Source organism: Juglans microcarpa x Juglans regia, chromosome 4D, assembly GCF_004785595.1.
Source record: "Juglans microcarpa x Juglans regia isolate MS1-56 chromosome 4D, Jm3101_v1.0, whole genome shotgun sequence".
NCBI lineage: Eukaryota > Viridiplantae > Streptophyta > Magnoliopsida > Fagales > Juglandaceae > Juglans > Juglans microcarpa x Juglans regia.
Window position 1 is genome coordinate 7,103,247 of NC_054600.1, and position 27,953 is coordinate 7,131,199.

Sequence of the window (27,953 nt, forward strand, 5' to 3'; positions counted from 1 at the left end):
CAAATTGATGGTGTCAATTATACAGAGACGTTCTCTCCTATAATCAAACTCAGCACCATCCAGATCATTCTCAGTATTGCCCTTGTTCGCCGTTGGGATATTCGCCAATTTGATGTCAAGAATGTCTTCCCCAATGGTGATCTCTAGGAGGACGTGTTTATTTACCAATCTCCAGATTTTATCCATCCTATGTTTTCTTCTTATGTTTGCAAGTTAAACAAGGCTTTATATGGCTTAAAATAGATCCCTCACATCTAGTTTGATAAATTTAGTACTTTCTTTATTGCCTATGGTTTCCAGTATAGCTCTACTAACCCTTCACTTTTCATATATCACTCATCACTAGGCACTACTTTTTTACTCTTAAATGTGGATGCTATTCTTCTCACTGGTTCAAACCCCTCACATCTTAATGCCTTCACTACTACTCTCAGTCAACAGTTTGCAATGAAAGATCTGGTTCTCATACACTATTTTTTAGGCATTCATGTCACCCGCAACTCCCAAGTGTAGTTTTATCTCAATCTAAGTATGCTCTTGAGATGTGACTAAGAATGTGATTATGAGTAAATTTGTATTTTTTCTTAATGATTAAGGATATTGAAAAAATACTTTTAAAAAAATCATTTACATTAGTGTGCATATTTGAGAAGCACATTTGGTGCCGCCTAACATTATCCTAAAATAAAATAACAATATCTTAAAAGGATTGGCCAGTCAACTCTGATCTAGATGGGACCCATTAACTGATTGCTGACTTTCTAAATATTAAAGGTGGAAAAGTTGGCACCTTCTTTTTAAAAAAATGCTACTTTGCCTACTCAATTTGCCCCCTCATTTTAACACCTCATGTATTTTATTTTATTTTTAATTTTTTTCATTACTTAATAGTTACGGAAGTGACTATTAGTGTATTGATATATTTTTATATTTTTAAAAAATGTTTCAAAATGATAAAAAAAATAGGAATAACAAAATTGAAAAAAAGTTAAAAGGTGATTTTGGCCTAGTGGTAAGTTGCAGCGGGCTACTCTGAGCGGCAGAGTAGCACCGCTCTTCTTTTAATATGTCTGAATGGCTGTAAGATTTTGACGATCTCTCCAAGTGGCAGTTCGAATAGTGACTACTAAGCCTCTTAAAATTAAAATTAGGAGGGATGCAAAAATTATCTCACACAGTACATTTTATATATTTTAAATTTTATTTTATTTTATTTTTGCTAAACTAATTAAGTTGTTCTGCTCATCATTCATACATTACATACTTTTTATGAAAAAATGAAAAAAATAAACTAAAAGATATATGGTGTGTGGTGTATGGAATGATAAGAAGAATTGTTATAAAATTAGAATTCATAAAACATATTGTAGGATTTATTGATTTAGTTTATTGTAAAGTAATTAATGAAATCACGATGTGGTGATGTGTGATTGGAGAGCATAACAACCATTTTTACTGATAAAAGATTGAGATTAGAGGGGTTGAAAAAAAAAACCCTAATTAATTGTACATGATATATGGTATATTTTTATAAAATTTTAAAACTTTGCTTCTGTACGTAATATTAGAAATATATTATAAACTCTTTTACACATGACACACATATATTTAGGAGGGCGGTGTCGATATTGTTATTTTAGAAATTTGTGGAAAAAATGTAAAGGAACACTACTAAGGTCGGTCGATGTTAACCCAAGGGAAATTTTACCTAAATTAAATATGGAATTGCTTGGTTGATCTCTTTTGTATAGCCTGAATGAAGAGTTGTATCTCATAATTAATGTACAATTGGTATAGAGCACTACAAATCTCACACTTCTGCATTCTCAAATTAACGTCTTATCCAATCGCTGGATTAAGAATTGATGATGGCTCAATATATACATGAATTGTATCCATTTAAACAACTTGGCCTGGAGTACTGATCCACCTCACATATTTTAATTCCTTGCTATGCCTTAGAAACGAATAGGTACAACATTATGACTACCCATTTCCAAACAACAAAGGTGATGCCTAATTTCTATTTTTTTTTTTTTTGGGAATATCGGTATTAATATAGAATTCAGAATAAGGATGTTGAGATACATGGAGTGCCCTGCACTCTTTCACCTTCACGTAAGAGCTACTTGTTTTAACTGATGCTCCAATGTAGCTCCATCCATCAAATTATTTGTCTACTCCAAAAACCACTTGGCTGGTAGATACACCCCAAACCCAATTGGCCCTACAGAAGGGTCTTCGGGGGCACAAAGGGCTAAGGGTTCTTTTAGAGGACCTTCATTAGTCTCAAAATGATAAACAAACTCAACAAACTGGCTTTCATCAGGAGGACTACCCTTGAAAATCCTTGGATCTGAATTTTCTACCTCATCAACTTCATAAATAGTAAAATGAACATATGCCTCCCACTTACTATTATTATCTAAGTTTGTGGATTTGAAGTGTTACATGAGAACCAACACTTCTCATTTTGAACCAATCTGGAATTTCAGCTCCTAAGGAAGATGCACACATTACCTTGGGATTAAAATAATTATTTTCCTGCATGTGAAGTAAGAACAAAAAACAAAAAAATGTTAATTGGAGTATGTTAAATAACCACTCCCACAAAACATCTTATGAAGAGATAAAAGAGACTCACAACGTCATAGCCTTTTGTCTGCAAATTACTTTCTTCATGATTCAAGCTTCTAATGTAGTAGACTCTATCATCAAAACCAATATAAAAGGCCCCAATAGAGTCATCATTGCTCATAAACATTTCATGCGTAGAGCAAGCATCATTTGAGCCAACTCTAGCACTACGAAAAACTTAGTGAATTTGATAGCAGTTCCACCTTTATACAATTGTTCCAGATACCCCTCACCATTCATGTCTTGAATTCCACCAAGTGCCAGGCAATCAGATACATCCAAAATTTTAAGAGATGAAAAACTATAAATAATGCTCGAAAAAATTGAGAGCTTATTGCAGTTACGTAAAGAAAATATGGAAAGGCCGGATAAACTCTTAATTGATGGGGGAAGTTCCTTTATGGTTGTACCATCCAAATAAAGTAACCGCAATGAAGTCATGTTTCCCACAATGTCTGGGAACTTCTCAAATCTTGAACAATTAGAAAGATAAAAATATTCAAGAGCCTCCAAGCTAATCTCATTTGGAAATCTTTTAAGGCGTTTGCAAGCATGTAGATTCAATTGTCTAAGCCATTTGAGAACACCAATAGATTTGTGGACCTTAGATAAACTTGTACAACCATCAAGGTCTAGTGTCCCAAGACTTGGGACTTCAGTGAAGTTTGGTGTCTCCAACAAGTTTTGAGAGCCGCTAAGATCAAAGCATTTCAAACTCCCAAAACTCTATTATAAAACAATAAATATTGAACCAAAAAAAAAAAAAAACAAAGCATTAACGAGCCAAGTACCTCTAGTAGAAAGAAGAACAAGACGAAAACACCTTACACTAATTCCCTTCCATAGTTGCTTGATGTGACTGTTTGAAAGCTGTTTAACAAGGATTTTGAAGGTTTCAGACCATTGTAGCACCCGTAACCCATGTGTTGGCATGAATCCTAAATGGTCGTTGTGGCAATGCAGATTCAATAATTTATCACAGAGATTAGAAAAACTCATGTTGACCAAACTTGTGTTGTGAATTTTAAGAATTCTCAATTTCTTCATCTTTTTGAAGGCTCTAACACTGAATCGTTCCTCATTTTGATTAGGTAAGTTTAGCCCTATGCCGTCAATCATATCAGTTCCCTAAAAACCAAGAACAATAAAATTGTGTGAGAAATATTTGCAAAAAACTTAAGAATTAGAATGAAAACCCTATACATTTATATATGGATTAATCCACTTACAATATTATTCTTCAACACATGAAGGACATCCTTATAATGCCACAATTTACTACGCCGGTCAGGCTTCTTGAGGGATTCATCATAAATTATTTCTTGACCCATTTTTTGTAGCAAATCATGCATCCTCAACCTTTTAGATGAGATGGTTATAAGAAATTTCTCCATGAGAATATCAATATTGTGGTATGGTTAGTAACCAAAACTTTCTAATATATCTATTAAAATGTTATCTAAAACCTCTCCATTGAAAAAACAAGCAATATCTAAAAACAGTTTCTTTCACAATGCTCCAATGCATCAAAACCTACTTGAATTATATCTAAAATTCCTTTATTAGGATTTACTTTTAGTTGATCCCAAGCACCTTTCCATGCATTTGTTCCACTATCAAATAAGGAGGACCCTAAAATTTTGAGAGCTAAAGGAAGGCCTTGAGCATATTTCACAATGCCTTTGGATAAATCCACATAATTTTCTTCAGGATGGGGTTTCTTGAAAGCTGCCAAACTAAAGAGGTGTAATGCTTCATCATTATTCAACTCATTAACCTTATAGATATCATTCAACGATGTCTTTTCAATAGATGGTTATTTCTGCTTGTTAAAATTATTCTACTTCCCAGACCAAACCAATCATGGCTCCCTGCTAATGTTGCTAGATGTTCTTCTTTGTCCACATCATCAAGGACTAAAAATACTTTTTTATAACATAGTCTATTCTGCATCATATTCATTCCCTCACAATCATCCCATATATTTATTGTCCTTTCCATGAAGATATTAGAAAGAAGTTGTTTTTGTAAATAAACTAAACCACGATTTCTAGTTTCTTCTCTTATACAGGCAAGAAAGCTGCTAGCTTCAAATTGGTAAGATATTCTATCATAAATGACTTCTGCCAAAGTTGTCTTACCCACTCCAGCCATACCATGAATTCCTATAAAGCGAACATCATCCAATCCAATACCAAGTATGTTCGTCATTTCCTCCACATGGGATTCTATTCCAACAAGGTCCTTGGAAAGAGTTGAAAAGTTACGACTCAATCCTTGAAGTATCATTTTAATGATATCTTGGACAATAGTTGATTCATACCTGGGAAAAATGATAAGATAATTAATTATTATGAGATAGTGATAGTCTTTCAAGAGCCAAATGTATGATAATGTTTTAATGTGCAATATAGCACATTATAAGGAGCATGGTTTTGGAATTTTGGTTGTAACCTCCATGCTCCCTTCAACATAGTTTGGGTGTTGTTTCTAAATTATAATCCATTGGAGAATTGTAGGTTTTGATAAGGAATTAGGGTTTCTTGGTACGTTGATGATGTGGGAGTTTCTATTAATGCCAAATATAAAGGAACAAGGCATCATGATGTAGTTTCATATAATTCATAGTAAAGTACAAGGGAATCGGCTTGGGGAGCAATGTAATGATATGTAGTCAAATGTAATTGATGCATATAGTAAAGTGGCCAGAGGAAGGAAGTTGTAGCTCTGAGGATGAAGGGAAGCCATATAAATGCTGACTTTTAGAGGAGTAGATATGGATGCAAATTAAGAAGGTAGTCAAGTCCCTAGAGAGGAGGAACCATGAGTGATGATACAATTAATAGTCTGACAAATATACATATTTTAAAAAATCCAACCAAGAGGGAAAATTAGGTGATGGCAATAGCTAAATGGCCAATGGTGGAAGATGATACGATTAATATTAGGGGGCAAGCACCATTTGAACGGGTAGGTAGATCTCCCTCATCATTTCCCTAAATTCGTGGTCATCCACAACCAAAAGCAACCAAACAGATCTTGATTCAGAAACATTAAATAGATCATCAAATATTCAATCTGAATCTAGCGTATCATATAAAACCATATCAGTTAATAAGTCTATTTTTGTGAAATCTCTTACGGGAGATTTGCATAGTGAATTGAAAGTTGTGAAATCTTTACTAGATGTCCCAACTATGTTTATAAATCTCTTTATTTTCAGAGCAATGCTATATACAGTCCTCCTCAAAGGACTGTATTGAAGTCCCAATATGAAATGATCAAATTGTCCTCATTTTTAGGCTTGAATTGACTACATTACCCCTCTTTCTTCTACAACCTAAAGACAAAATAAATTGCAGATTTTTGTTTTCTCTGTTGCACACCCCACAACCCAATCTCCTTCACCTTCATCGACCACCACAACTCAATCTCCTCCACCATTTACGAAACAACCACCTCCACTATTGACGAAGTCACAAAGCAATGAAAAATGTTGGGGTGTTGGATCATCATTGACCCCACGAAAATGGGTTTTCGATGGTTATCGAAGAATTAGATAGATGCAGTGCACCAAGCTCCCTCAAATGCTAACCCACATGTATCACTTTGGCAAAGCCTTGTTGATAAGAAAAACTAAGGGGTTGTGAAAAGGAGGAAGAAGCACAAATGGTCAATGGCCTTGATGGTGAAGAATTACGATTTTTCTACAAACATTTAGCTTTTCTTGTCAAACTGGCTTCAGCTTTAAATGTAACCTTGGCTTCTTTTGCGATGAGGCCTCGAGATATTCTAGGAATGGCAATTTGGCAACCTCTTTTGAACCTGGGTTTTGGAAATCGTTAATATGATTTTCTCGAGTGCAATTGGGATGACAAAGATATTTGATGGGAAGTTCAAAATATTAGACACAATTGTCTCTAGTGAAGATGGATGGCTCAATTTCAACTAGTCTACTGGCTGTCCAAAAATTCTTGGATCAAACCCATTCGAATTTGGCCGAAGAGCTTATAGCTTAAGTTCGTAAACTTTTCATTGAAAAAAAAAACAAACAACAAAACAAAAAAAGAAGATTGTAAAAAACTTCTGCTGAAAATTTGCATTAAAACCTCAACTGCTTAATTGTATTGCTTGGAAAATTCTCGGGCATACAACACGCACATCAGCACGGCCCAATATGAATTCACGAGTATTGATCAACACTCCTATCCAAAGCATTCTCAGTTCTGCTACTTGTATTCACAATATTGACTTCTGTCATACTCGTATTCCTATTAGTGAAATAGTTGGATGTCATCTATTGAATGCCTTTTAGTTCTTCAAAGAAGTATCTAGGAAAGTACTAGTTTCATGCCAAATTTTCTCTCTTTCTACTTTAATTTGAGTCTAAAACCATCCTGTCATCACATGAAGTTACTTCAAGTATGATACAAGAACTGATGTTCTATCTTTGTATCTTTTATTGTCGTATTTGGCATATACCAGAGGATACTAGAAGGGTTTTGCTTGATGGGAAGAGAAGGCAGCAACTATCAAGGGGAGATTTAGTGCGAATATATATGAGCCAGTTGGGAGGGGGGCTGCTTGTTGCAGATTTCACTTTCCCCCTAATGAAACACAGTGTTTCATTAAGCTTGCAACGCAATCCCATAATGGGGATTGCAATAAGAATTTTCCTTATTTTAATTTTTCCCTTTTTAAAAAAATAAAAAATAAATATAAAAACTCCCCATCTTTTCTCCAAATCATCACACGTATGTCCCTCTATTGAGTCATCGGTGTAACATCCAAGTACACGACCAGATAAATATTTATAAGATGATCGGCAAAGACCACATGCTACCCATGAGAGAGCCGGCCTATCTTATCTTTTCTCGGCTGCAAACATCCATTATTTCTATTTCCTATTTTTAGAGTATAGGGTATGTGGGCATGGAAAGCTCTCTTACATGCTCCAAACTCCAAAGAAACCAAGTTTAGCATATCATTATTCAATACCACACCCTTGAAATATAGTATAACTTAATTATAACTGGCCCTAAGTCGTATTAACTACTTCATTTAATTAAAAAAATTATAGATATACAATTTTTTTAAAATAATTTATACAATTATATTTTAAATGAAAGACATTTTTATAAAATAACTTATAAAATTAATATCATTTTATATAAATATTCTAATTTTAAAACATTATTATAAAACAATTAGTTGTGTATACCATTCCATTATAACCTTCCCTCAGTTTTTCAGCCTCGTTAGATGACAGAAAACCACCCAGCCAAACCTCAAACCGTCGTCCAAACACTCTTCGTCAGCCCTGATCAGCCGTACGTTCATCATTAGCTAGGTAAGCGATGTTGAAAATACTTCTTGCCTCTCACGTATTTTTTTTCCCTCAGATTTTGTTCCCTCTCACCGTGTTTCCCTACCTCTCATCAGAAGGTCTCTTTCTTAGTGCTTTAGCTCTCTATACTCAGCCACCCAGCCGCCAGCGCATCCTCTGCATCCGCCCAACTCCGTCGTAGTCAGCGCATCCACATACAAAACCATTTTTCACGCAAGTTCCGTATGTTTTCAAAGAACAAGAGGTCTAGCTATAACCTTACCAAGCAATTGGTTCTTTAAATAAATGAAATTATAGTTTTACCCTTCGAGTAAAAGCTGTGTAAATATGTGTTAAAATTTTAATATATATACTGGTAGACTCAATTTGTTTAGGTTTTTAAGTATTTTAATATGTTATTAGGTAAAGATTTATTTTAAGAGTAAATAATATTAGTGTAATGTTGATTTTACACTTTAGATATGATTTAGTATATTTTAAAATAGTTATGTTTATTTTAAAATATTTTGGGATAATTATATTATCTAGTATTAAACTTTATAGTTTGTTTTCAATAATAAATAGATCAAACTTTTAAATGTTTTAGTCATAGTTATTAAATTAGCATTGGTGATTTTAGAAAATGATGATTTGTAATTTTAGGTTTTGAGGAATTAAATAGGTTATTTTAGAAGTTTAGGATTAAATATCGAAATACATGATTAATTCGAAATTTATGAGAATTACGTTATTATGTTATAGGTGACAATTAATAATTGTTCGGCATTTTGAGGAAATTCCTGAAAAGTTAAGAAGTTCAGATAAGCGGGTTCCAATGCTAGACTTTGCATTAAAATAAAATGAGCTGAGGTTATTTTTGGAAAATATACATATTTGATTATGAAAAGAAATTTGAACTACCTCAGTTATTTGTTCTGCATTACTCACGAGATTTTGCTTAAGAAGAAATTATTTTCTGTCATGACTAGTGTAGACATGAGCTTATTTTTGACATTCTATTTCTGAACTTTGAAAATAGAGCGAATATGAAATTTTATGCATAAATTATGTTGTGATATGATTTTGTTCTGTTTTGAAGATATTTTGTACTCTGATATGATCTGATGTGATTTTTGAAACCTCTGGCATGACATTCTGTTTCTGTTCTGACCTTACCACGGGTGTAAAATTGTGGCCTCTGATTGGGTTGGTACCAACTTTTCTATTTCTGGTGCGCCCATTTTGGAAATAAAGTGGTTTTCTAAGTGGTCTTTCTTATATGCACACTCGGGGCTCCAAGAATGAATAAGGGAAAGATTCACATTCTGTTTCTGTTTAGTTAGCTACTGGGGTTTGTACAACCGTACCATGGGGGTTAAACATGATATTTGTTTTGATATGATAAGATAAGATGTGATGTTTCAGTTTATGCTATTCCAAATGGATTTTGATTATGAATATTTTTGAACTTTCACTCTGATATTTTTGATAACATGTTCTGATGCTGGATTATGAAAATGTTATTCTAGTTCTGTATTCTGAAAGAAAATATTTTGTTTCTGCATTCTGAATTCTGTAAATGCTCATATTTACACACTAGTATATGTCCTCTACTTACCGAGTTGTTGATAACTCACCCCTTATCTCAAATTATTTTTTAGATAATTTTGATGGTTCAGCTGGAGAATAAGAGTAAGAAATTTTAGCAAGGTGCGATGTCCGTTATGAAATAAGTGTCTAAGGGTACAAATACTTACTTGAGAGTCGTAGTTAGAAAACTGTTTTATTTTTGGTTATTATTATTTGATGAGTTAAGGATATTTTCAAGTTTTGGAGGGTTTTAATTTATGTTAGTGAGAATTTCATTGTTGTTCCCATAAAGGAACATAGATTTTTGGGTTGATTTAATGGGTTAACATTTTATAGAGTTTTCTGGATCTTATAGTTGTGTTATTGATGTTTGATGTTAAGTATTAAGAGCTAACTCTCCGGACCTTCGGGAACGGGCCAGGCCGATTTTTCAGTTTTTCGCTTAATTTTTACACCCCTAACAATGACCATTCGTTGTAAATACTGTGAATTGCTATTGAAATTTGGAAGGAGATCTTAACGCATTGGGCCAAGCCCATACTATCCTACCCACAATTTGTGAAAAGAGTAAACTAGAGGAATATGAAGAAATTGGGCTCAAACATCGTCAACCATGAGAAAGGGATTCGGTCAGCGGCTCGTCCCCTCTCCTCATTAAATTGAGCTCAATGCCTGTTATTGATGGCCTCATTAAATGTCGTATCTCCCCGTCACCATGAAAAGTGGGAATGATCATGATAGACGGGTTTCATGAGGAACGATGCAAAAGCAAACCCATGACAACAGTTAAAAAGGCAAAAAGCTACAGAAGACACGAAAACGATACTCAGTCCCTGGATACTTGAAAAATGGATGGAGAGTTTACTGACTTTGACATCAGAGGCTTCCCAGCTTCAGCCAACCTCCCCTCCTATTCCAGGTAGCAGGTTGAAGACAACTCCTTCAATGGGCAGTACACAAAACAAGTCCAATTGCCTAACAACAATAGCATGTCATTTGTATGTTGGACCCCACATGCTCGCGCCCAACATTTGAGCAGCAATCCTCACTCACGAACATGGAAGGTAGAATGGCATAGATGGATGAACTAATAAAGAAACTGATGGCAGACACTGAGGCTCTGATGTGAGAGGGCGAAGTGCTAAGGAAAACGAGCGCGAAACTTGGGGAGGATGTTAGCCTGAGTAAAGCTAAAAAAATGGAGGGAGAGTCATAGGCCATTGGCGAGGTACGCAGACGAATGAGCGGCAAGCTATGGGGCCTCAAAGACAAGTATGAGGAGATGTCGAATAGATTGGGAGGGTCCACATCTGTAGATCAAATACTAAGCAGCACAGACTTGTTGTACAGTTTAGAGGTGATGGCAGTGCCACTCCTGCCCATGTTCAAAGCCCCCCAGATAGAAATGTATGAAGGATCCAAGGATCTAACTGAATACTTAGAAACTATCAAAACCGACATGACACTAGATGGCTTCTCGGGAGGGATAGCGTGCTGGGCATTCCCCTTCACGCTGAAAAGTTCTACCCAGCCATGGTTCGAGACTCTCTGATCGAGCTTCGTTCATAGCTTTGAAAAGCTTGATCAACAGTTCTTAACTTAATTCATGGCCAACCGAAACAAAAGACGACCAGCCGCTTAGTTACTCACCTTGAAGCAAAGGGAAGGAGAGAGCCTGAAAGCGTACCTATATCACTTCAACAAGGAGTGATTGGCCATCGACAATCAAGATGAAACAATCACGTTGGCGGCACTCCTAGGAGGCTTGTGGCCTTTTAGCTCAATTATGGTCAAAATCGCGAGGAAGACCTCTGTGACCTTGCGGGAATTCATCGATTAGGTGGACGATTTTGTCAATGCTGAAGACATCCTTCAAGTCACAAATGGGGGGAATTCATGGATGTTTCATGCTTGCTCTTTCGACGGCTGAAGGGGGGGAACCCCTTTCCCAAGTGTACCACTTTCTGTTCTCTTGCCAATGAGGTCGATCTTAGATCCCGCCTAGCCCCCGAGGTTGATTTTCCGTACTTGCGCCTCGACGTCCTAAGGGAAGAAAACCTTTCCTAAGTGTCCAATTCTCCCCTCACCTACCAATGCAGTTGATCTCGAATTTTACTTGACCCTTGAGGTCGATGCTCTATGCTCGTGCCTCGAAGGTTGATGGGGGAACACATCTCCCAAGTGTCCCATTCTCCCCTTGCCAGCCAGGGTGGTCGATCTCGGATCCTACATGGCCCCAAGGCCGATGCTCCGCATTTATACCTTATCTGTGCCAAGTGTCCCACTCTCCCCTCCTCGCCAGTGACCATTGACTTAGGCCTAAGTCACAAGGGAGAGTTCCACGCAAGGCTCAGGCTGGCCAAGGACAGCTTTTGCAGGTCCCGATAGCTATGCCTAGACCCACAACGAAAGGAACACAAGAACAAGGACGATAGACTGCAAAGCCAAGCACGCAAAAAGGAGAAAGATGAAAGTTCAAGAGGAAACCTCGTTCATTGATAACAAGTTTACAAATATTAGGTGGGAACCCTAGTAGAGGATTCCCAGAAAAAAAAAATAAAAAAAAATGTGTCAAGGCAGTTGGCAAGGCAGCAGGGTAGGGAAGGCATCAGGCATCGAACTGTGGCCTAAGGAATCAAGAGGGAGACAACCAGCCTGAGTCGGAGCAAACTACGTAAGATCCAAAGCCCCAGTAAGAGCAGCGAGGATTGACATATAGTGCTTCTTCAGTTTCTCTAGCCCTCGGGTGTATACACAACTCCAAGCTTGGTTGCGGAGGCACTTCACCACTGTAAGCTCGAGAGTAAATCAGGCAAGGTTCACATTGGCCGCAGCAAGCTCGACCTCCAATTTTGTCACCCTCTTGCCCCGAGATCCCCCCTCTAGTTGCCTATGGGACTTCGACAACTCCAAGAGTTGAGACTCAACTGCCTCCTTACCTTCTCATAGCTCAAAACATTACACTGTCAGTGCGTCCTTCTAGGACTGTTGCCGGTTCAGGCACCCCTGTGAGTCACAAAATGCGTTCATCACCTTCGCCAGGGTAGCGAAATACTCTTCTCCCAACACTTTTGAGTCTCCTTTGCCTTCTCTTTGAGGTGGCATATCATTGCCTGCTCTAGCCCCTTTCCTCGACGGCGATGGTTGCGGTACACAGTAGATGGGAGATCTCCTACCTCAAAGACTCCTTTTCAGCTTGGAGATTAGACGCCACCTTGTGCTTATGGTGTAAAATGTCAATTTTTTATAGTTTGAACATGAAATGTGAGAATTTTGTTAGCTTGAGGTACAAATGTAAAAATTTTATAATTTGCTGAAGGAAGAAAATATACTTTTAACTAAAAAACAACTTTTAGCTAGCCAACATGTGTGTGTGTGTGTGTGTGTGTGTAATCAGAACTTGACCATGTTTTGAATATGCTGAGTGATGTACCCAGCTGGGAGGTTCCATTAGGAAGAAGGGACTCCAAAGGTGCAAGCTTGAGTGGCTCAAACAACAACATCCCAGCTCCAAACAACACATTCCAGACTATCATCACTAAGTTCAAGCGACAAGGACTTAATGTCTTTGACCTTGTTGTGCTATTCGGCAATATTTAAAGAGCTAGCCTGAACCTACCATTGTGCCAAACCATAATCTGGGTCCTTAATTTAAGGATAAATGATTGAGGGCATGGGTGTGGTGGAATCTAAATTACCCAGAACACACGTGATTAACCCGATTTAACTCGAAATAAAAGTCACCATCTAAATTAACCTGGTTTAATTCAGTATGGCAAGAAGATTACTGAAGTTTGAATAATTGTTATGCAGGGTGCCACACAATAGGAAATGCCCAGTGCACCAGCTGCAGGCAGAGACTCTACAACCAGCCAAGCAATGGGTTACCTGACAACAAAGTTAATCAATCATATGCTACCCAATTGAGAACCAGATGCCCAAGATCAAGTGGTGATCAAAACTAATTTTTCTTGGACTTTGTTAGCCTAACAAAATTCGACAACAACTATTTCAAGAACTTGTTGTATTCTAAAGGCCTTTTAAGCTCTGATCAAGTTCTTCTAACAAAGAACAAAGCATCCATGGAATTGGTGAAGAATTATTCAGAAAACAACGAGCTGTTCTTCAAGCAGTTTACCCAATCCATGATTAAGATGGGAAATATTTCTCCATTGACAGGTTCAAAGGGAGAGGTTAGAAAGAATTGCAGGAAGATTAACTCCTTATTAGCTCCATTATAATACTGCAGTTCCATTAAGTTTCGTGTGTTTTTATCAATTAGCTAATTAAAAATTGATTATTCTTATAATTATGAATTTTATGGTGTTAATTTTTCTACTAAGAAAAGGGCGACCAATTGCACATTGTTAAACGGGCGACTGAAGGGTAACTCATATGTGTTGTCTTCACTACTTGAAGCGCACTTCTCCACTCAATTTCTAATTGCTTCTAAAGAAGTGTGACATTAACGATTGGGACATCCCAAGCATCTCTACATAGTGTTCTTGGTTCTCAAAGCCTTATTTCTTGTTCTCAACAAAAATAAAAACAACTCTCTTTGTGAGAGTTGCTAGTTAGGCAAAATGAGAAAACTTCCATTTTTACCCTTTTCTATTATTGGTTTAAATGTATTTGATAAAGTTTATTGTGATTTATGGGGACCCATACTAATTTTATTTGTTGAAAATTTTTAATATTATGCATGTCTTGTTGATGTTTTCTCTAAATATATGTGGTTTAATCCTTTACGGAAAAAAATCTGATTTTTTAATGTCTTTATTTTATTTGAAAAATTTGTTGAACCCCAAATCAATAAAAATATCAAAATCTTTCAAACTGATGGTGGTGGTTTGTTCACCAATGCCCAACTCAATCTTCACCTTCAATACCAAGGTATTCTCCATCAATACTCATGCCTTCATACTTCCAAACAAAATGGCTATGTGGAATAACGACATCGAACAATTCATGAATTAGGTATGACCTTACTTTTTTAAAGTGGTGTTCCAAAACCTTTTTGGGTCGAAGTTTTTCCAACTGCTGTTTTCTTAATAAATCGTCTTCCTTCCACTACATTAGATTTTAACTCACAATTTTCCCTTCTTCATGGTCATTATCCTGACCACACATCTCTTCAGGTCTTTGGGGTCTAAATCCTACCCATGTACTTGGGACAATAAGTACAACAAATTTGATCTAAAAACTCTCCCATGTATTTGTATGGGCTATAGTTACTAACACCAAGTGTATAAATGCTACCACCTCTCTAGTCAGACCTTCATCTCCTGACATGTTTTTTATGAATCCACATCCCTTACAAACATTCTGGGAATCTCCACCTCCCTCTCGCTTCTGACCAAAGTTTATCAACATTTATGGATTGGCATTCACCAAGTTGACTCCACGTCACTCGTGATTGGCGCCACCCCTATACCAAATTTGACTCCCGTGGAGCTGTCTCCTCCAGCTTCACCCCGAGTCGAGCCTCCTAGTGTCTAACATGATGACCTTCCCCCTTTGCCAACCCTTCCCGCCCATTGATCCGCTCATTTCTTATCCTCCTTGCATAACATGGTAACCCGCTCTTAGGTTGGGATCTGAAAACCCAACCTGAAGTAAGCCCACTATCACACTGTTGTTGACCTTCCCAAGGAACCAAAGACAATATCATCCACCCTTAACCATGCTGGCTTGACCAAAGCACTACAAGATGAGATCCAAGCTCTCCAAGGCAACAACACTTGGACACTCGTGCCTCGTTCTCCTTACATGGATGTTATTTGTTGCAAATGGGTCTTCAAGACCAAAATCAATGCTGACGATACTCTCAATCAGTTGAAAGCTTGCCTTGTTGCCAAGGGCTTCCACCAAATTGATGGTGTCAATTATAAAAAGATGTTATCTCTTGTAATAATGTAATACTCGGGTCCTACTGCGTAGACTCTTACGTCATTTTTATTAATTCTTTTAAGTGAAATATTCTTTTATGTATTTTAAAATAAAGATTTTAATTGTTTTATTTTAAGATGAGTATACTTTATTTTAAAATGGGATTTATTAAAATAAATCAAGGGCATGATTTTAAGACTTTACAATATTTTCCTTAAGCTCTCTAATTTTACTTATTCAAGAAATGATCCAATTTTTCTCTACCATTAGATTGGTAGGTGAAAAATATTTTTTTGAGGTGGATAGATCTCCACCATCCATTTGCTGCTTTCTTGGGATGGAAGAAGGGAACAAAGACCAAAAATTCCTTGCCCCTCCTCCAAGTCTAACGCTTAGGCAACCGAAAAAAAGGAAAAAACTATTTCATCCCTTAAGGCTGCGTTTGAATGTTAAGCTGAGCTTAGCTGGGTTGAGTTTTTATGAATAGTAGTGAGTTGAGTAGTAGATGAAGTTATTTGGGACCAATCTAAACTGAGTTTAAAGTGTGTTTGTATGTTAAGATGAGTTTAATACTTTTTATGGAAAATTGTAAGAGTACCTATGAGGCCTGCACTGTAGAAAAGTTAGAGTTGGAAAACTCATTAAACCAAAAGACCTTAGAAAATCACAAGCTTCAAAATGATGTTTCCTCTTTTCAGAAATGAAGGATCTCGTTGTTCTTCTTCTACTTCTTCCTTCTCCTTCTCCTTCTTCTTCTAACTAAATTTCATAGGCTGATTTCTCAGAAGGAGAATCTAGAGGAGTAGAAAGAGGTTTTCAGGATTGTGAAATGAAGGATCCCCTTCTTCTTTCCTTTTTTTTAATAACTAAAATAAAGACTTGGCTGCCACGTGGCAAGCCACATCAAGCGGGATCTATGAGTGGGACTTGTGAGCGGGGTCTGTAGAACTACCAAATATTAAAGCTGAAAAAAGTTGGCACATTCTTTTAATACGCTCGAATGGCCGTGAGATTTTAAGAGATATGAATGGTCGATATTCATGTAATATTAGAAATTTGTGGAAAAAATGTCAAGGAACACTACTAAGGTCGGTCGATGTTAATCCAAGGGAATTTTTATCAGCTGTATTTCTCCATACTCGTCAGTCTACACTCAAGAAAGAAAGAAAATTTCATCTTCCTCTCCAAGCAAGCTAAAGTCAACGCCACCTCCCTCTCTTCTTCTCCTCTATTCTAATCTTCAAGAAAACATGCTCCTCTCATCTTCTTCAAGCTTTGTGACTCCATAGCAAGGGAAAAAAATATATTTTTCTCTCATCCTCTTCAAGCCGTATGAGAACACTCCCACCATACCCATTTTTGGTTTTGACTCAAAGCTTGGAACCAAAGCTTGATTTCATCTTACAAAGGGTGAAATCTTGAAAGTAACAGACTTTTGGTTTATTCCCTAGTATGATTTACATGTGGGTTTCGAGTTTCACCATTTTTCTTACCTATGATGTTCCGGTTTTGGGGTTTAACACAGTACCATCATTTCATTCATCATCTACATGGCTATACCACTATTTGGTCCTCTACTTGTGTTTTGAAAGGGACTAAGAGCTTAAGGTAAAAACCCTAAATTGACCCATTTGATTTTAATGTGATTTTGAAAGCCAACTAAGTTGTTTTAGCTTGTGTTTTGGTGTAGTTAAATTCCTATATTGCAAATAATATGTATGCCCTATTTATGACCCAAACCGAATGGCATTATGGTTGTTTTCTTATGCATTTTTCTATATTTCAAAAATGCTATGTTGCTATTAAACTTGGTTTAATCATAGGTGATGATTAAAGTGATTTTAGTTTATATATGTTGGTACCCTGTGTCTTGTGTTGAGGTTGGTTGGTAATCTATTTTTAGGATGCTAGAGGTTCGATTTAGTGGTTTTGCTTGGGTCTTGTAATTTTATATCTTGCTTTTGAAAGGTATTATGTGAGTAAAGCATAAGCTTAAGTGTTTAAAGGTTTTAAAGTTGCTTAATAGATAACCTTGCTATACTTTATGCTACCCTAATTTTAATGCAATATGTTATCTAAACTATTTAAAATATTCCTTGTGTGATTAGATTATAGCATAGTTGGTTTGGGTATAGGAGATTAATTGCGCATGATATATTACGATATGTAAAGTTGTCCAAGTACCCCTAAACCCATGTCATGTCACGTCTTGATGTAAAAATAACCCATGTATGTTATCCCTCGTTTGGTTAAATTCTACATAACCCAAGAGTTCAAAATATTGATAAGCTATCCTTTTATAATGAGGGAGCACAAGTTGATTTAAATGGCATATTTTCTAAACTTGTTTAGCCTAATTGAGATGTCTAATTCAATTTTAAAGCCCATTGTTGAGAATTTTCAGATTTTATATCCTAATGTCCATAACCCAAGTAAGCTTGAACCAAAGAAACCTTGCTTAAAGCCTATGAATTTTTAACTACTTTTCATGTAAGCTTTTTTAAATATCCTTCCATGTACAACTAGCATGTCTTAATATTTAATTATTGCTCTTGTAAGTTGAGGTAAGGTGTAGTCATCGGGTTAATACTAAGCATAGAAGGGACGTTTGATTGTAATATCGTGGCTTTTGCTTTTAAAGGGAGGGCTAAATAATATTGTATGGGTATTAACACGCTTATGCTATTTATTGGAATAGGACCTATATTGACATTGGAATCATCGAGTGGCATAGAGGTAAGTAGCTATGACCATGCTTCTTACACCAGGTTCTCTTTATGAAAGAGTGTCTGTCTTTCTGTTATTGAAAATGTTCTTCTAAAGAAAAGAGTAAATGAATATAGTATGTACAAATCTTTTCTTTAAAGCCCATGTTAAACATCTTATAAGTTGTGATTGGTTGTAAAGTATGAGATAGTGCATTTGCGAATCATTCTAAAATCATGAACTCTTATCAGGCATGCTCTCTCAAGAAACTTATTAATTATTGCTATATGTAGTATAGCATAAAAATGTATCTTGTTCATTAAAATGCATATGCATCAGACTAAGAAAGATGATGAAAATGTTTTGATTGCAAAAGAAAGGAAAGGAAAGGACTGAAAAGAAATCAATGTTATAATATATGAAACTATGTATTGGCTATGACTGATAAATCAATGATGGTACCAAAGGACTGGGCAGATTGCAATGTCGGGTAAGTAGTACTGGAGGTACACCCGGTGCTACCCCCTGACTGTGGGATTCCCTACCTGCGGCAACTGGCGGAATCAAATCCAAAGGAAAACCGCTAATCCTAACACACAAAGCGTAATAGTGTGTACCAACCAAAGAGAAAGTGAAATATGAAAGCATAGTTATTTCTCAAAGATGTTTATGCATGAAGGTATTGCTTATTCCTTAAAATGTTTATGCATGAAAACATTGTCAAATTCTCAAAATGTTTATGTATGCATGTTTTCAAAAGAAAAAAAGAATAGATGGTTAGTACATTAATGACATGGTGTACCACTTACTGAGTATTAGAGTCATTTTGTATTTATGTTTTAAACGTCCAGGTAATGACGAAGAGGCTGAGGTGCAAGACACTACTGCAGAGGGAGAGGTAGACACTTAGTGTCTTCCTTGTTGGTTCGACCTTGTTTGGATGATAGGTTATATGTATAGATTTTTTTACGTTGGGATGGGTCCCTTGTTGGGTTTGACTTTAAACCATGTATCTTTTTGTATGGTGTAACCGTTATGGTGGGATGATGGTAATCCCATATACATTGACTTAGTTCCTTTTGTACGTATGGTAGGGACGGAGTCCTTTCCAAGCTAGAACTAGTTATGCTTCGTGTGATTATGATGAACTTAAGAGTCTTTTATGGATGAATGTTCGAATAGAATGTCTATCAGGTGTTCCCCTTTATTAAATTAGAAATTTAGAATACACATGTTTATGTTCATGCTGATCGCATATTATTGGGAAAAAAACCAAAGAGAACACGTATATAAGTAGCGATTCCACCCTTCCCAGGGCGAGGTTGTTACAAATCATGCTCAACACCATTCAGATCATTCTCAGTATTGCCCTTGTTCGCAATTTGGACATTCACCAACTCGATGTCAACAATGCCTTTCTCCGTGGTGATCTCTAGGAAGACGTGTTTATTGACCAATCTTCAAGTTTTATCGATCCTGCTTTTTATTCTTAGGTTTGCAAGCTAAACAAGGCCTTATATGACTTAAAAACAGGCCCTTCATGTCTAGTTTGATAAATTTAGTACTTTCCTTATTGCCTATGGTATCCAATGTAGCTCTGCTGACCCTTAACTTTTCACAGATCACTCACCTCTAGGCACTAGTTTTTTACTATTATATATAGATGATATTCTTCTCACTTGTTCAAACCCTTCATATCTTAATGCCTTCACTAGTACTCTTAGTCAACAGTTTGTTATGAAAAATCTGGGTCCCATACACTAATTTTTGGGCATTCAAGTCATTCCGACTCTCATGGTGTAGTCTTATCTCAATCTAAGTATGCGCTTGAGATGTGATTAAGGAATTGATTATTAGTGAATTCGTATTTTTTTCTTAATGATTAGGATGTTTAAAAAATAGTTAAAAGAAAAAAAATCATTCACATTAATGTGCACATTTGAGTTGCACATTTAGTACATCCTAACATTGTCCTAAAATAAAAAAACAATATCTTATTAGGATTGGCCAGTCAACTCTGACCTAGATGGGGACGATAAACTGATTGCTAACTTTCTAAATATTAAGGAAAAAGCTAAGCCCACCGCTCGTTTGATCTCGCTCCCAGCTCCCGCTTGACGTGGCTTCCACAGAATAAATTAAAAAAATTAAAAACCCTCGTCTTCTTCAAGAAATAGAACAAAACCTAGCTTGCCTACACAAAATTAAACCTAGCCAATATACCCTTTCGTTGCCTCCATAGAACAACCTTACCCTTCCGTCGCCTCCACAGAGAACTTGTGTGGAGATATTCCTTTAGAGGATTTGAAAAGATCACTTTGCTTGCAGGAAGGGCTTTGCCAGAAGATTGAAGAACAAGTTTGCGAAATGCATTTAGTGAACGTTTACTTGGATATTTTTTCCAAAACTCTACAGGAGAGTTTGGGTGAAATAGGTTGTAAATTTATACTTGTGAAAGAGAAACTGGAAGAATGCACATGGTATCTGGAGCTTTCAACCAAATCCAAGGAGTTATAGATGCTTAGGCTGCAGGAAGGTTTGGATGATGTTCATTCTCTTAATGATTACTTAGGCACTTTTAGAATCAAATTTAAAAAATGTTACCCACGAAAATCATTTTCTCAACTGAAAGATTACTGAATGGTAAGCATTGATAACAGGGTACAAAAGTTATGAGAGTACATATGAGGCCTGCACCATAGAAAAGTTGGAGTTGGAAAACTCATTGAACCAAAAGACGTTAGAAAATCACAAGCTTCAAAATGAAGTTTTCTCTTTTCAGAAATGAAGGATCTTGTTGTTCTTTTTCTACTTCTTCTTTCTCCTCTTTCTGTTCTTCTTCTAACTGAATTTGATAGGCTGACTTCTGAGAAGGAGAATCTAGAGGAGCAGAAAAGGGTTTTCGGGATTGTGAAATGAAGGATCACCTTCTTCTTTCCTTTTTCTTAATAATTAAAATAAAGATGTGGCTACCATGTGGCAAACCATGTCAAGCGGGATCTACGAGCGGGACTTGCGAGCGGCGTCTATAGAACTACCAAATATTAAAGGTGGAAAAAGTTGGCACATTCTTTTAATACTCCTGAATGGCCGTGAGATTTTAATACGTATGAATGGCCGATATTCATGTGATATTAGAAATTTGTGGAAAAAATGTCAAGGAACACTGCTAAGGTCGATCGATGTTAATCCAAGGGAAATTTTACTTGAACTAGATGTGGAGTTGCTTAGCTAATCTCTTTTGTACTACCTAAACATTGAAGAGTTGTATCTCATAATTAATGTACCTGATCAGTTGGTATAAAGCACTGCAAATCTCACACTTTTGCATTCTCAAACGTCTTGTCCAATCACTGACATTAAGAATTGATGAAGACTCAATATATACATGAATTCCATCCATTTAAACAGCTTGGCCTAGAGCACTGAGTACTAAAGGCCACCTCACATATTTTAATTCCTTACTATGGTCTTAGAAACGAATAGGTACAACAACATGACTACCCACTTGCAAACAACAAAGAAGATGATGCCTAATTTCAAATTTTAAACCATAAGGAATAGAGGTATTATAGAATCCATAATGAGGATGTTGAGATACAAGGTCCACTCTGCACTCTTTCACCTTCACGTTCGAGCTGCTTGTTTTAACTGATGCTCCAATGTAGCTCCATCCTTCCAAATTATTTGACTGCTCCAAAAACCACTTGGCTGGTAGATACACCCCAAACCCAATTGGCCCTACAGAAGGGTCTTTGGGGGCACGTAGGACTAAGGGTTCTTTTAGAGGACCTTCATTAGTCTCAAAATGATAAACAAACTCAACAAATTGGTCTTCATCAGGATGACTGCCCATAAAAATCCTTGGATCTGAATTCTCTACCTCATCATCAACTTCATAAATAGTAAGATGAGCATATCCGTCCCAGTTACTATTATTATCTAAGTTTGGATGGATTGGAAGTGTCACATGGGAACCAAAACTTCTCATGTTGAGCTCTGGCATTTCAGCTCCCAAGGAAGGCCCACACATTACCTTGGGATTAAAACTATTAGTGTCCTGCATGTGAAATAAGAACAAAAAACAGAAAGATGTTAATTGGTGTATATTAAATATCCACTACCACAAAACATCTTATGAAAGATCAAAGAGACTCACAACGTCATAGCCATTTGTCTGCAAATTACTTTCTTCATGATTCAAGCTTCTAATGTAGTAGACTCTATCATCAAAACCAATATAGAAGGCCCCAATAGAGTCATCATTGGTCATAAACATTTCTTGCATAGAGCAAGCATCATTTGAGCTAAATTCTGGCACTGCAAAAAAATTTGTGAATTTGATAGCAGTTCCACCTTTATACAATTGTTCCAAATACCCCTCACCATTCATGTCTTGAATTCCACCAAGTGCTAGGCAATCAGATACATCCAGAATTTTTAGAGATGACAAACTATAAATAACGCTCGGAAAAATTGAGAGCTTTTTGCAGTTATGTAAAGACAATATGGAAAGGCCGCATAAAGTCTTAAATGATGGGGGTAGTTCCTTTATGGCAGTACCGTCCAAGTAAAGTAACCGCAATGAAGTCATGCTTCCCACAATGTCTGGGAACTTCTCAAATCTTGAACAATCAGAAAGATAAAAATATTCAAGAGACTCCAAGCTGATCTCATTTGGAAACCTTTTAAGGCGTTTGCAAGCATGTAGATTCAATCGTCTAAGCCGTTTGAGAACACCAATAGATTTGTGGAGCTTAGATAAACTTGTACAACCTTCAAGGTCTAGTGTCTCAAGAATTGGGACTCCTGTGAAGTTTGGTGTCTCCAACAAGTTTCGAGAGCCGCTAAGATCAAAGCGTTTCAAACTCCTAAAACTCTGTTATAAAAAAGTAAATATTGGAAAAAAAAAAAAAGCACTAACGAGCTTAGTACCATTAGTAGAAAGAAGAACAAGAAGAACAAGAAGAAAACACCTTACACTAATTCCCTTCCATAGTTGCTTGATGTAACTGCATTGAAATCTAAGTTCAATAAGATTGTCTGCTTGAAAGCTGTTTGACAAGGATTTTGAAGGATATTCAGACCATTCTAGCACTCGTAACCCATGTGTTGGCATGAAATGTAAGGGGTCGCTGTGCCTATGCAGATTCAATAACTTATCACATAAATTAGAAAAACTCATGTTGACAAAACTTGTGTTGCGAATTTTAAGAATTCTCAATTTCTTCATCTTTGAGAAGGCTCTAACACTGAATCGTTCCTCATTTTGATTAGGTAAGTTTAACACTATGCCTTCAATCACGTCAGTTCCCTAAAAACCAAGAACAATATGATAGTGTGATAAATATTTGCAAAAAACTAAAGAATTAGAATGAAAATACACTATACATTTATATCTGGATTAATCCACTTACAGTATTATTCTTCAACACGTGAAGGACATCCTTATAATGCCACAATCTACTACGCCGACCAGGCTCTTCTGGGGATTCATCATAAATTATTTCTTGACCCATTTTTTGTAGCAAATCATGCATCCTCAACCTTTTAGAAGAGATGGTTATAAGACTTCTCTCCATTAGAATGTCAATATTGAGGTATGGGTAGTAACCAAAACTTTCTAATATATCCATTAAAATGTTATCTATGACCTCTCCTTTGAAAAAACAAGCAATATCTAAAAACAGTTTCTTTTGCAAATCTTCCAATCCATCAAAACCTACTTGAAGTATATCTAAAATTCCTTTATTAGGATATGCTTTCAGTTGATCCCAAGCACCTTTCCATGCATTTGTTCCTCTACCAAACAAGGAGGATCCTAAAACTTTGAGAGCTAAAGGAAGGCCTTGAGCATATTTCACAAAGCCTTTGGATAATTCCACATAATTTTCTTCAGGATGGGGTTTCTTGAAAGCTGCCAAACTAAAGAGCTGCAATGCTTCATCATTATTCAACTCACTAACCTTATAGATATCATTCACTCCATGTCTTTTCAATAGATGGTTATCTCTGCTTGTTAAAATGATTCTACTCCCTGGACCAAACCAATCATGGCTCCCTGCTAATGCTGTTAGATGTTCTTCTCTGTCCACATCGTCAAGGACTAAAAATACTTTTTTATAACATAGTCTATTCCGTATCATACTCATTCCCTCACGATCGTCCCATATATTTATTGTCCTTTCCATGAAGATCTTAGAAAGAAGTTGTTTTTGTAAAGAAACTAAACCACGATTTCTAGTTTCTTCTCTAATACAGGCAATAAAGCTGCTAGCTTCAAATTGGTAAGATATTCTATCATAAATGACTTCTGCCAAAGTTGTCTTACCCACTCCACCCATACCATGAATTCCTATAAAGCGAACATCATCCAATCCAATACCAAGTATGTTCATCATTTCCTCCATACGGGATTCTATTCCAACAAGGTCCTTGGAAAGAGTTGAAAAGTTACAACTTAATCCTTGAAGTATCCTTTTAATGATTTCTTGGACAATTGTTGATTCATACCTGGGAAAAATGATAAGATAATTAATTATTATGAGATACTAATAACATTTCAAGAGCCAAATGTATGATAATGTATTAATGTGCAATATAACACATTATAAGGAGCATTGTTTGGGATTTTGGTTGTAACCTCCATGCTCCCTTTGTATAAGGTATTACACTGCCATAAATAAGGGTTATCAATAAAATTAGAGTGCCACTGTCATATCTACAATGTTATAGCACCCAATAATGTTTAACTTTTGACCCTAATATTTCCATTGTTTTTTGGTGAGAATTAAGAGAGTTTGGGTGTTGTTTCAAAATTTGAATTCATAGGAGAATTGTAGGTTTTGATAAGGAATCTTTTCTTGGTACATTGAAGATCTAGGAGTTGTTGTTGATGCCAAATCCAAAGGGACAAGGCATGAAGTAGTTTCATATAATTGATAGTAGAGTACAAGGGAATCGGCTTAGGGAGCAATGTAATGATATGTTGTCAAAAGTAACAAGTGCATATAGTAAAGCGGCTAGAGGAAGGAAGTTGTGGCTCTGAGGATGAAGGGAAGCCATAGAATGCATGCTGACTTTTAGAGGAATAGATATGGATGCAAGAAGGTAGTCAGTCCCTAAAGAGGAGGAACCATGAGTGATGATACAATTAATAGTCTGACAAATATACATATTTTAAAAAAATCCAACCGAGAGGGAAAATTGGGTGATGGCAATAGCTAAATGGCCAATGGTCGTAGATGAAATGATTAATATTAGGAGGCAAGCACCAGTTGAATGGGTAGGCATGCAGATCTCCCTCATTGTTTCTGTAAATTCGTGGTCATCCACAACCAAAAGCAACCAACTAGATCTTGATTCAGAAACATTAAATAGATCATCAAATATTCAATATAATGTACAAATCTGGCGTACCACATAAAGCCATATTAGTTTATAAATTTACTTTTGTGAAATCTCTTACAAGAGGTTTAGATAGTGAGTTGAGAGGAAAGTTGAATAAAATACTATTAGAATATTATTTTTTAATACTATTATTCTTTTGAGATTTGAAAAGGTATAATTATATTTTGTATGAAAATTTGAGAAATTTGTAATGATCTAGATGAGATAAGATGAGATTAAGATGAAATATTTTTTCTATCCAAACCTAATCATGGCAGAAGCACTTCTCTAAAAAAAGGTAATATATTGTAAGGATCAAATGTTAAATTAATTTAATTAAAGGGATTAGATTTCACCTCTAGAATTTATAAGTTTTGTCACAACTAGATCTTTAATTGATCAACACGAGTCTAACATATGTATTTGTGTATTTATATGGATCCAATTAAATTTGATTGGTACAACTGGCTGTAATCCAATTTTATGGGGGTACAAATTGGAGAATCTCCAACATATACATGGATGCTCTCGCTATAAGATTAAAAGAAAAAATGTTACCTAAGATGAAAATGCCATCCGGATATGTTGCCCACTTCTTTCAAAGCAACTCTCCACTTTTGTATCTTCTCCATATCAGTATTAGGGTCTTCTTCATGCCTAGCAAAAGCTTCTGCAAAAGCCCCAGTTTGGTTTCGTACCTCAGAGGGATCAACATGGTAGAAAACAGGCAAAACTATCAAACCCGTCTCTTTAATGCATTCGATAATCTGGGCAAGTTCAGTCAAGCACCATCTTGAGGAAGCATAGTTTTTTGAGATAATGGGGATTGCGTACATGGATTCACGTATTGCTTTCAAGAGCTCTTGAGAAATATATTTTCCTCGCTCAAGTTTCTCGTCGTCTTTAAAAGCGATAATGCCTTTCTTTTCTAAAGCAGTGTATAAATGGTCTGTAAAACTCTTGCGAGTGTCTTCACCATGGAAATTGAGGAAAACATCATATATCCATCGAGGTCTTGGAGAAGTGGAAGAAGACGGTGGTACTGATGATGAGGCTCTTTGAGTGCTTAGGGGAACCATTGGACACTTGACAAAAAAAAACTTGTTTAAAGAAATGTTTGCTAGTAATTTGGAGATCACTTGGAGAATAATGAGAAGAGCTATCAGCACTAACAGGCTAGCTAGAGATATAGAATAGGAAAGAGGCTCCCTTGCTTTCCAAACTATCAAACAATTAATTAACAAACATCAGTACCATTAGTGGGAATCAGGCCAGCTGCTTGATCATGAGTTGATGTTAATTTCAGCCTAGAAGACGTAAACAAGACGGAAGAAAATTTGAGATCGGTTGACTTGGACAATTGATGCACATTAATGGTCTTGGCCGCGGGTTTCCACTGCAATCACGTCTTCCACGGCATGACCACAAGTCCAGACTTCCAGTTGATCTATTGTTTGGCAAACCGCGTTCAGGTTTCTGCAAAATATATTGGGAAATAGGCATAAAATTTATATTTGGTAAATATCCGACCGTGGTTATGTTAAGAAAGTTGTTAATTTGGTAAATAGGTTACAAGTTTTTTTTGTGCTTTTTTTTTTCTTTCAATGTATTAATTTTGAGTTAAAAACATTTGTATAATTTTAGGCTTTCTTTCTAACTTTAGCTTGATTTTCTTGATTTCAATTACTATATTTTATTTTATGTTAACTGAATTTTTTTAGACTTTTTAACATGGCATGTTGATTAGGCATTTTAGTTTCTCTTAAAATGCAAACTACGTATTTTTAGGCATATTACGTGATTAGTTTTGATACATCAAGAGGGTAATATGTATATATATATATATATATATATATATATATGTATGTATATGAACGGGATCTTTATGTTGCATGGAGATCTTAATTTCAACGAATTAATTAGAAGAAAAAGAGATCCAAGAAAATTTGAAAGAGACCGAGAATCGATTAACCTTGGTCTTGGTGAATGGACGGGTTTTAACTTTAGTGACATTCATGCCTTCCGGTTGTTCATTATGTTAAGAAAATTATTTATTTCATACGAACGGGATCTTTATGTTGGTGATCTTAAGTTCAATGAATTAAGAAGAAAAAGAGATCCAAGAAAATTTGAAAGAGATCGAGAATCGATGAACCTTGGTCTTGGTGAATGGACAGGTACGCGTTTGTTTCCATAAAATTTTTCAATTCATCTCGTGTTATTTTATTTAATTATTATAATTATTTTAAATTTTTATAAAAAATAAAATAAATAATTCAATTTTTTTAAATTTAAAAATAAAAATAATATTAAAAAAATATATTCTAATAATATTTTATTTAATTTTTAATTTTAATCTCAATTCATCTTATCTCATCTACGAAAACCAACGATTCTAAGTGCTAGTCATGTCTTC

The 27,953-nt window shown here is 35.9% G+C and overlaps 1 protein-coding gene and 1 pseudogene across 1 annotated transcript; one reads left to right on the forward strand and one right to left on the reverse strand.

Annotated features, from left to right (window-relative positions):
• Window positions 1-1,857: 1,857 nt before the first annotated feature.
• LOC121259235 (disease resistance protein RPV1-like) lies at window positions 1,858-26,718 on the reverse strand. Its single transcript, XM_041160744.1, has 6 exons — window positions 26,096-26,718; window positions 23,566-24,661; window positions 23,130-23,462; window positions 22,308-23,027; window positions 21,774-22,208; window positions 1,858-2,112 (listed from the first exon to the last, which is right to left on the reverse strand). The coding sequence occupies exons 1-6, from the start codon at window positions 26,614-26,616 to the stop codon at window positions 2,017-2,019; spliced, it is 3,201 nt and encodes a 1,066-aa protein (XP_041016678.1). The 5' UTR covers window positions 26,617-26,718; the 3' UTR covers window positions 1,858-2,016.
• On the forward strand, window positions 12,971-13,797 carry LOC121259237 (annotated as a pseudogene).
• Window positions 26,719-27,953: the final 1,235 nt, after the last annotated feature.

What these genes read in the sequence shown, in the direction of transcription:
- LOC121259235 (XM_041160744.1), bottom strand. Translation starts at nt 26,616, where the DNA reads ATGGTTCCCCTAAGCACTCAAAGAGCCTCATCATCAGTACCACCGTCT. An exon ending in GGATGGCATTTTCATCTTAG is followed by an intron (nt 24,662 to 26,095) that starts GTAACATTTTTT and finishes CATTTTTCCCAG; the next exon opens with GTATGAATCAACAATTGTCC. An exon ending in CAAGCAGCTCGAACGTGAAG is followed by an intron (nt 2,113 to 21,773) that starts GTGAAAGAGTGC and finishes TCTTACGTGAAG; the next exon opens with GTGAAAGAGTGCAGGGCACT.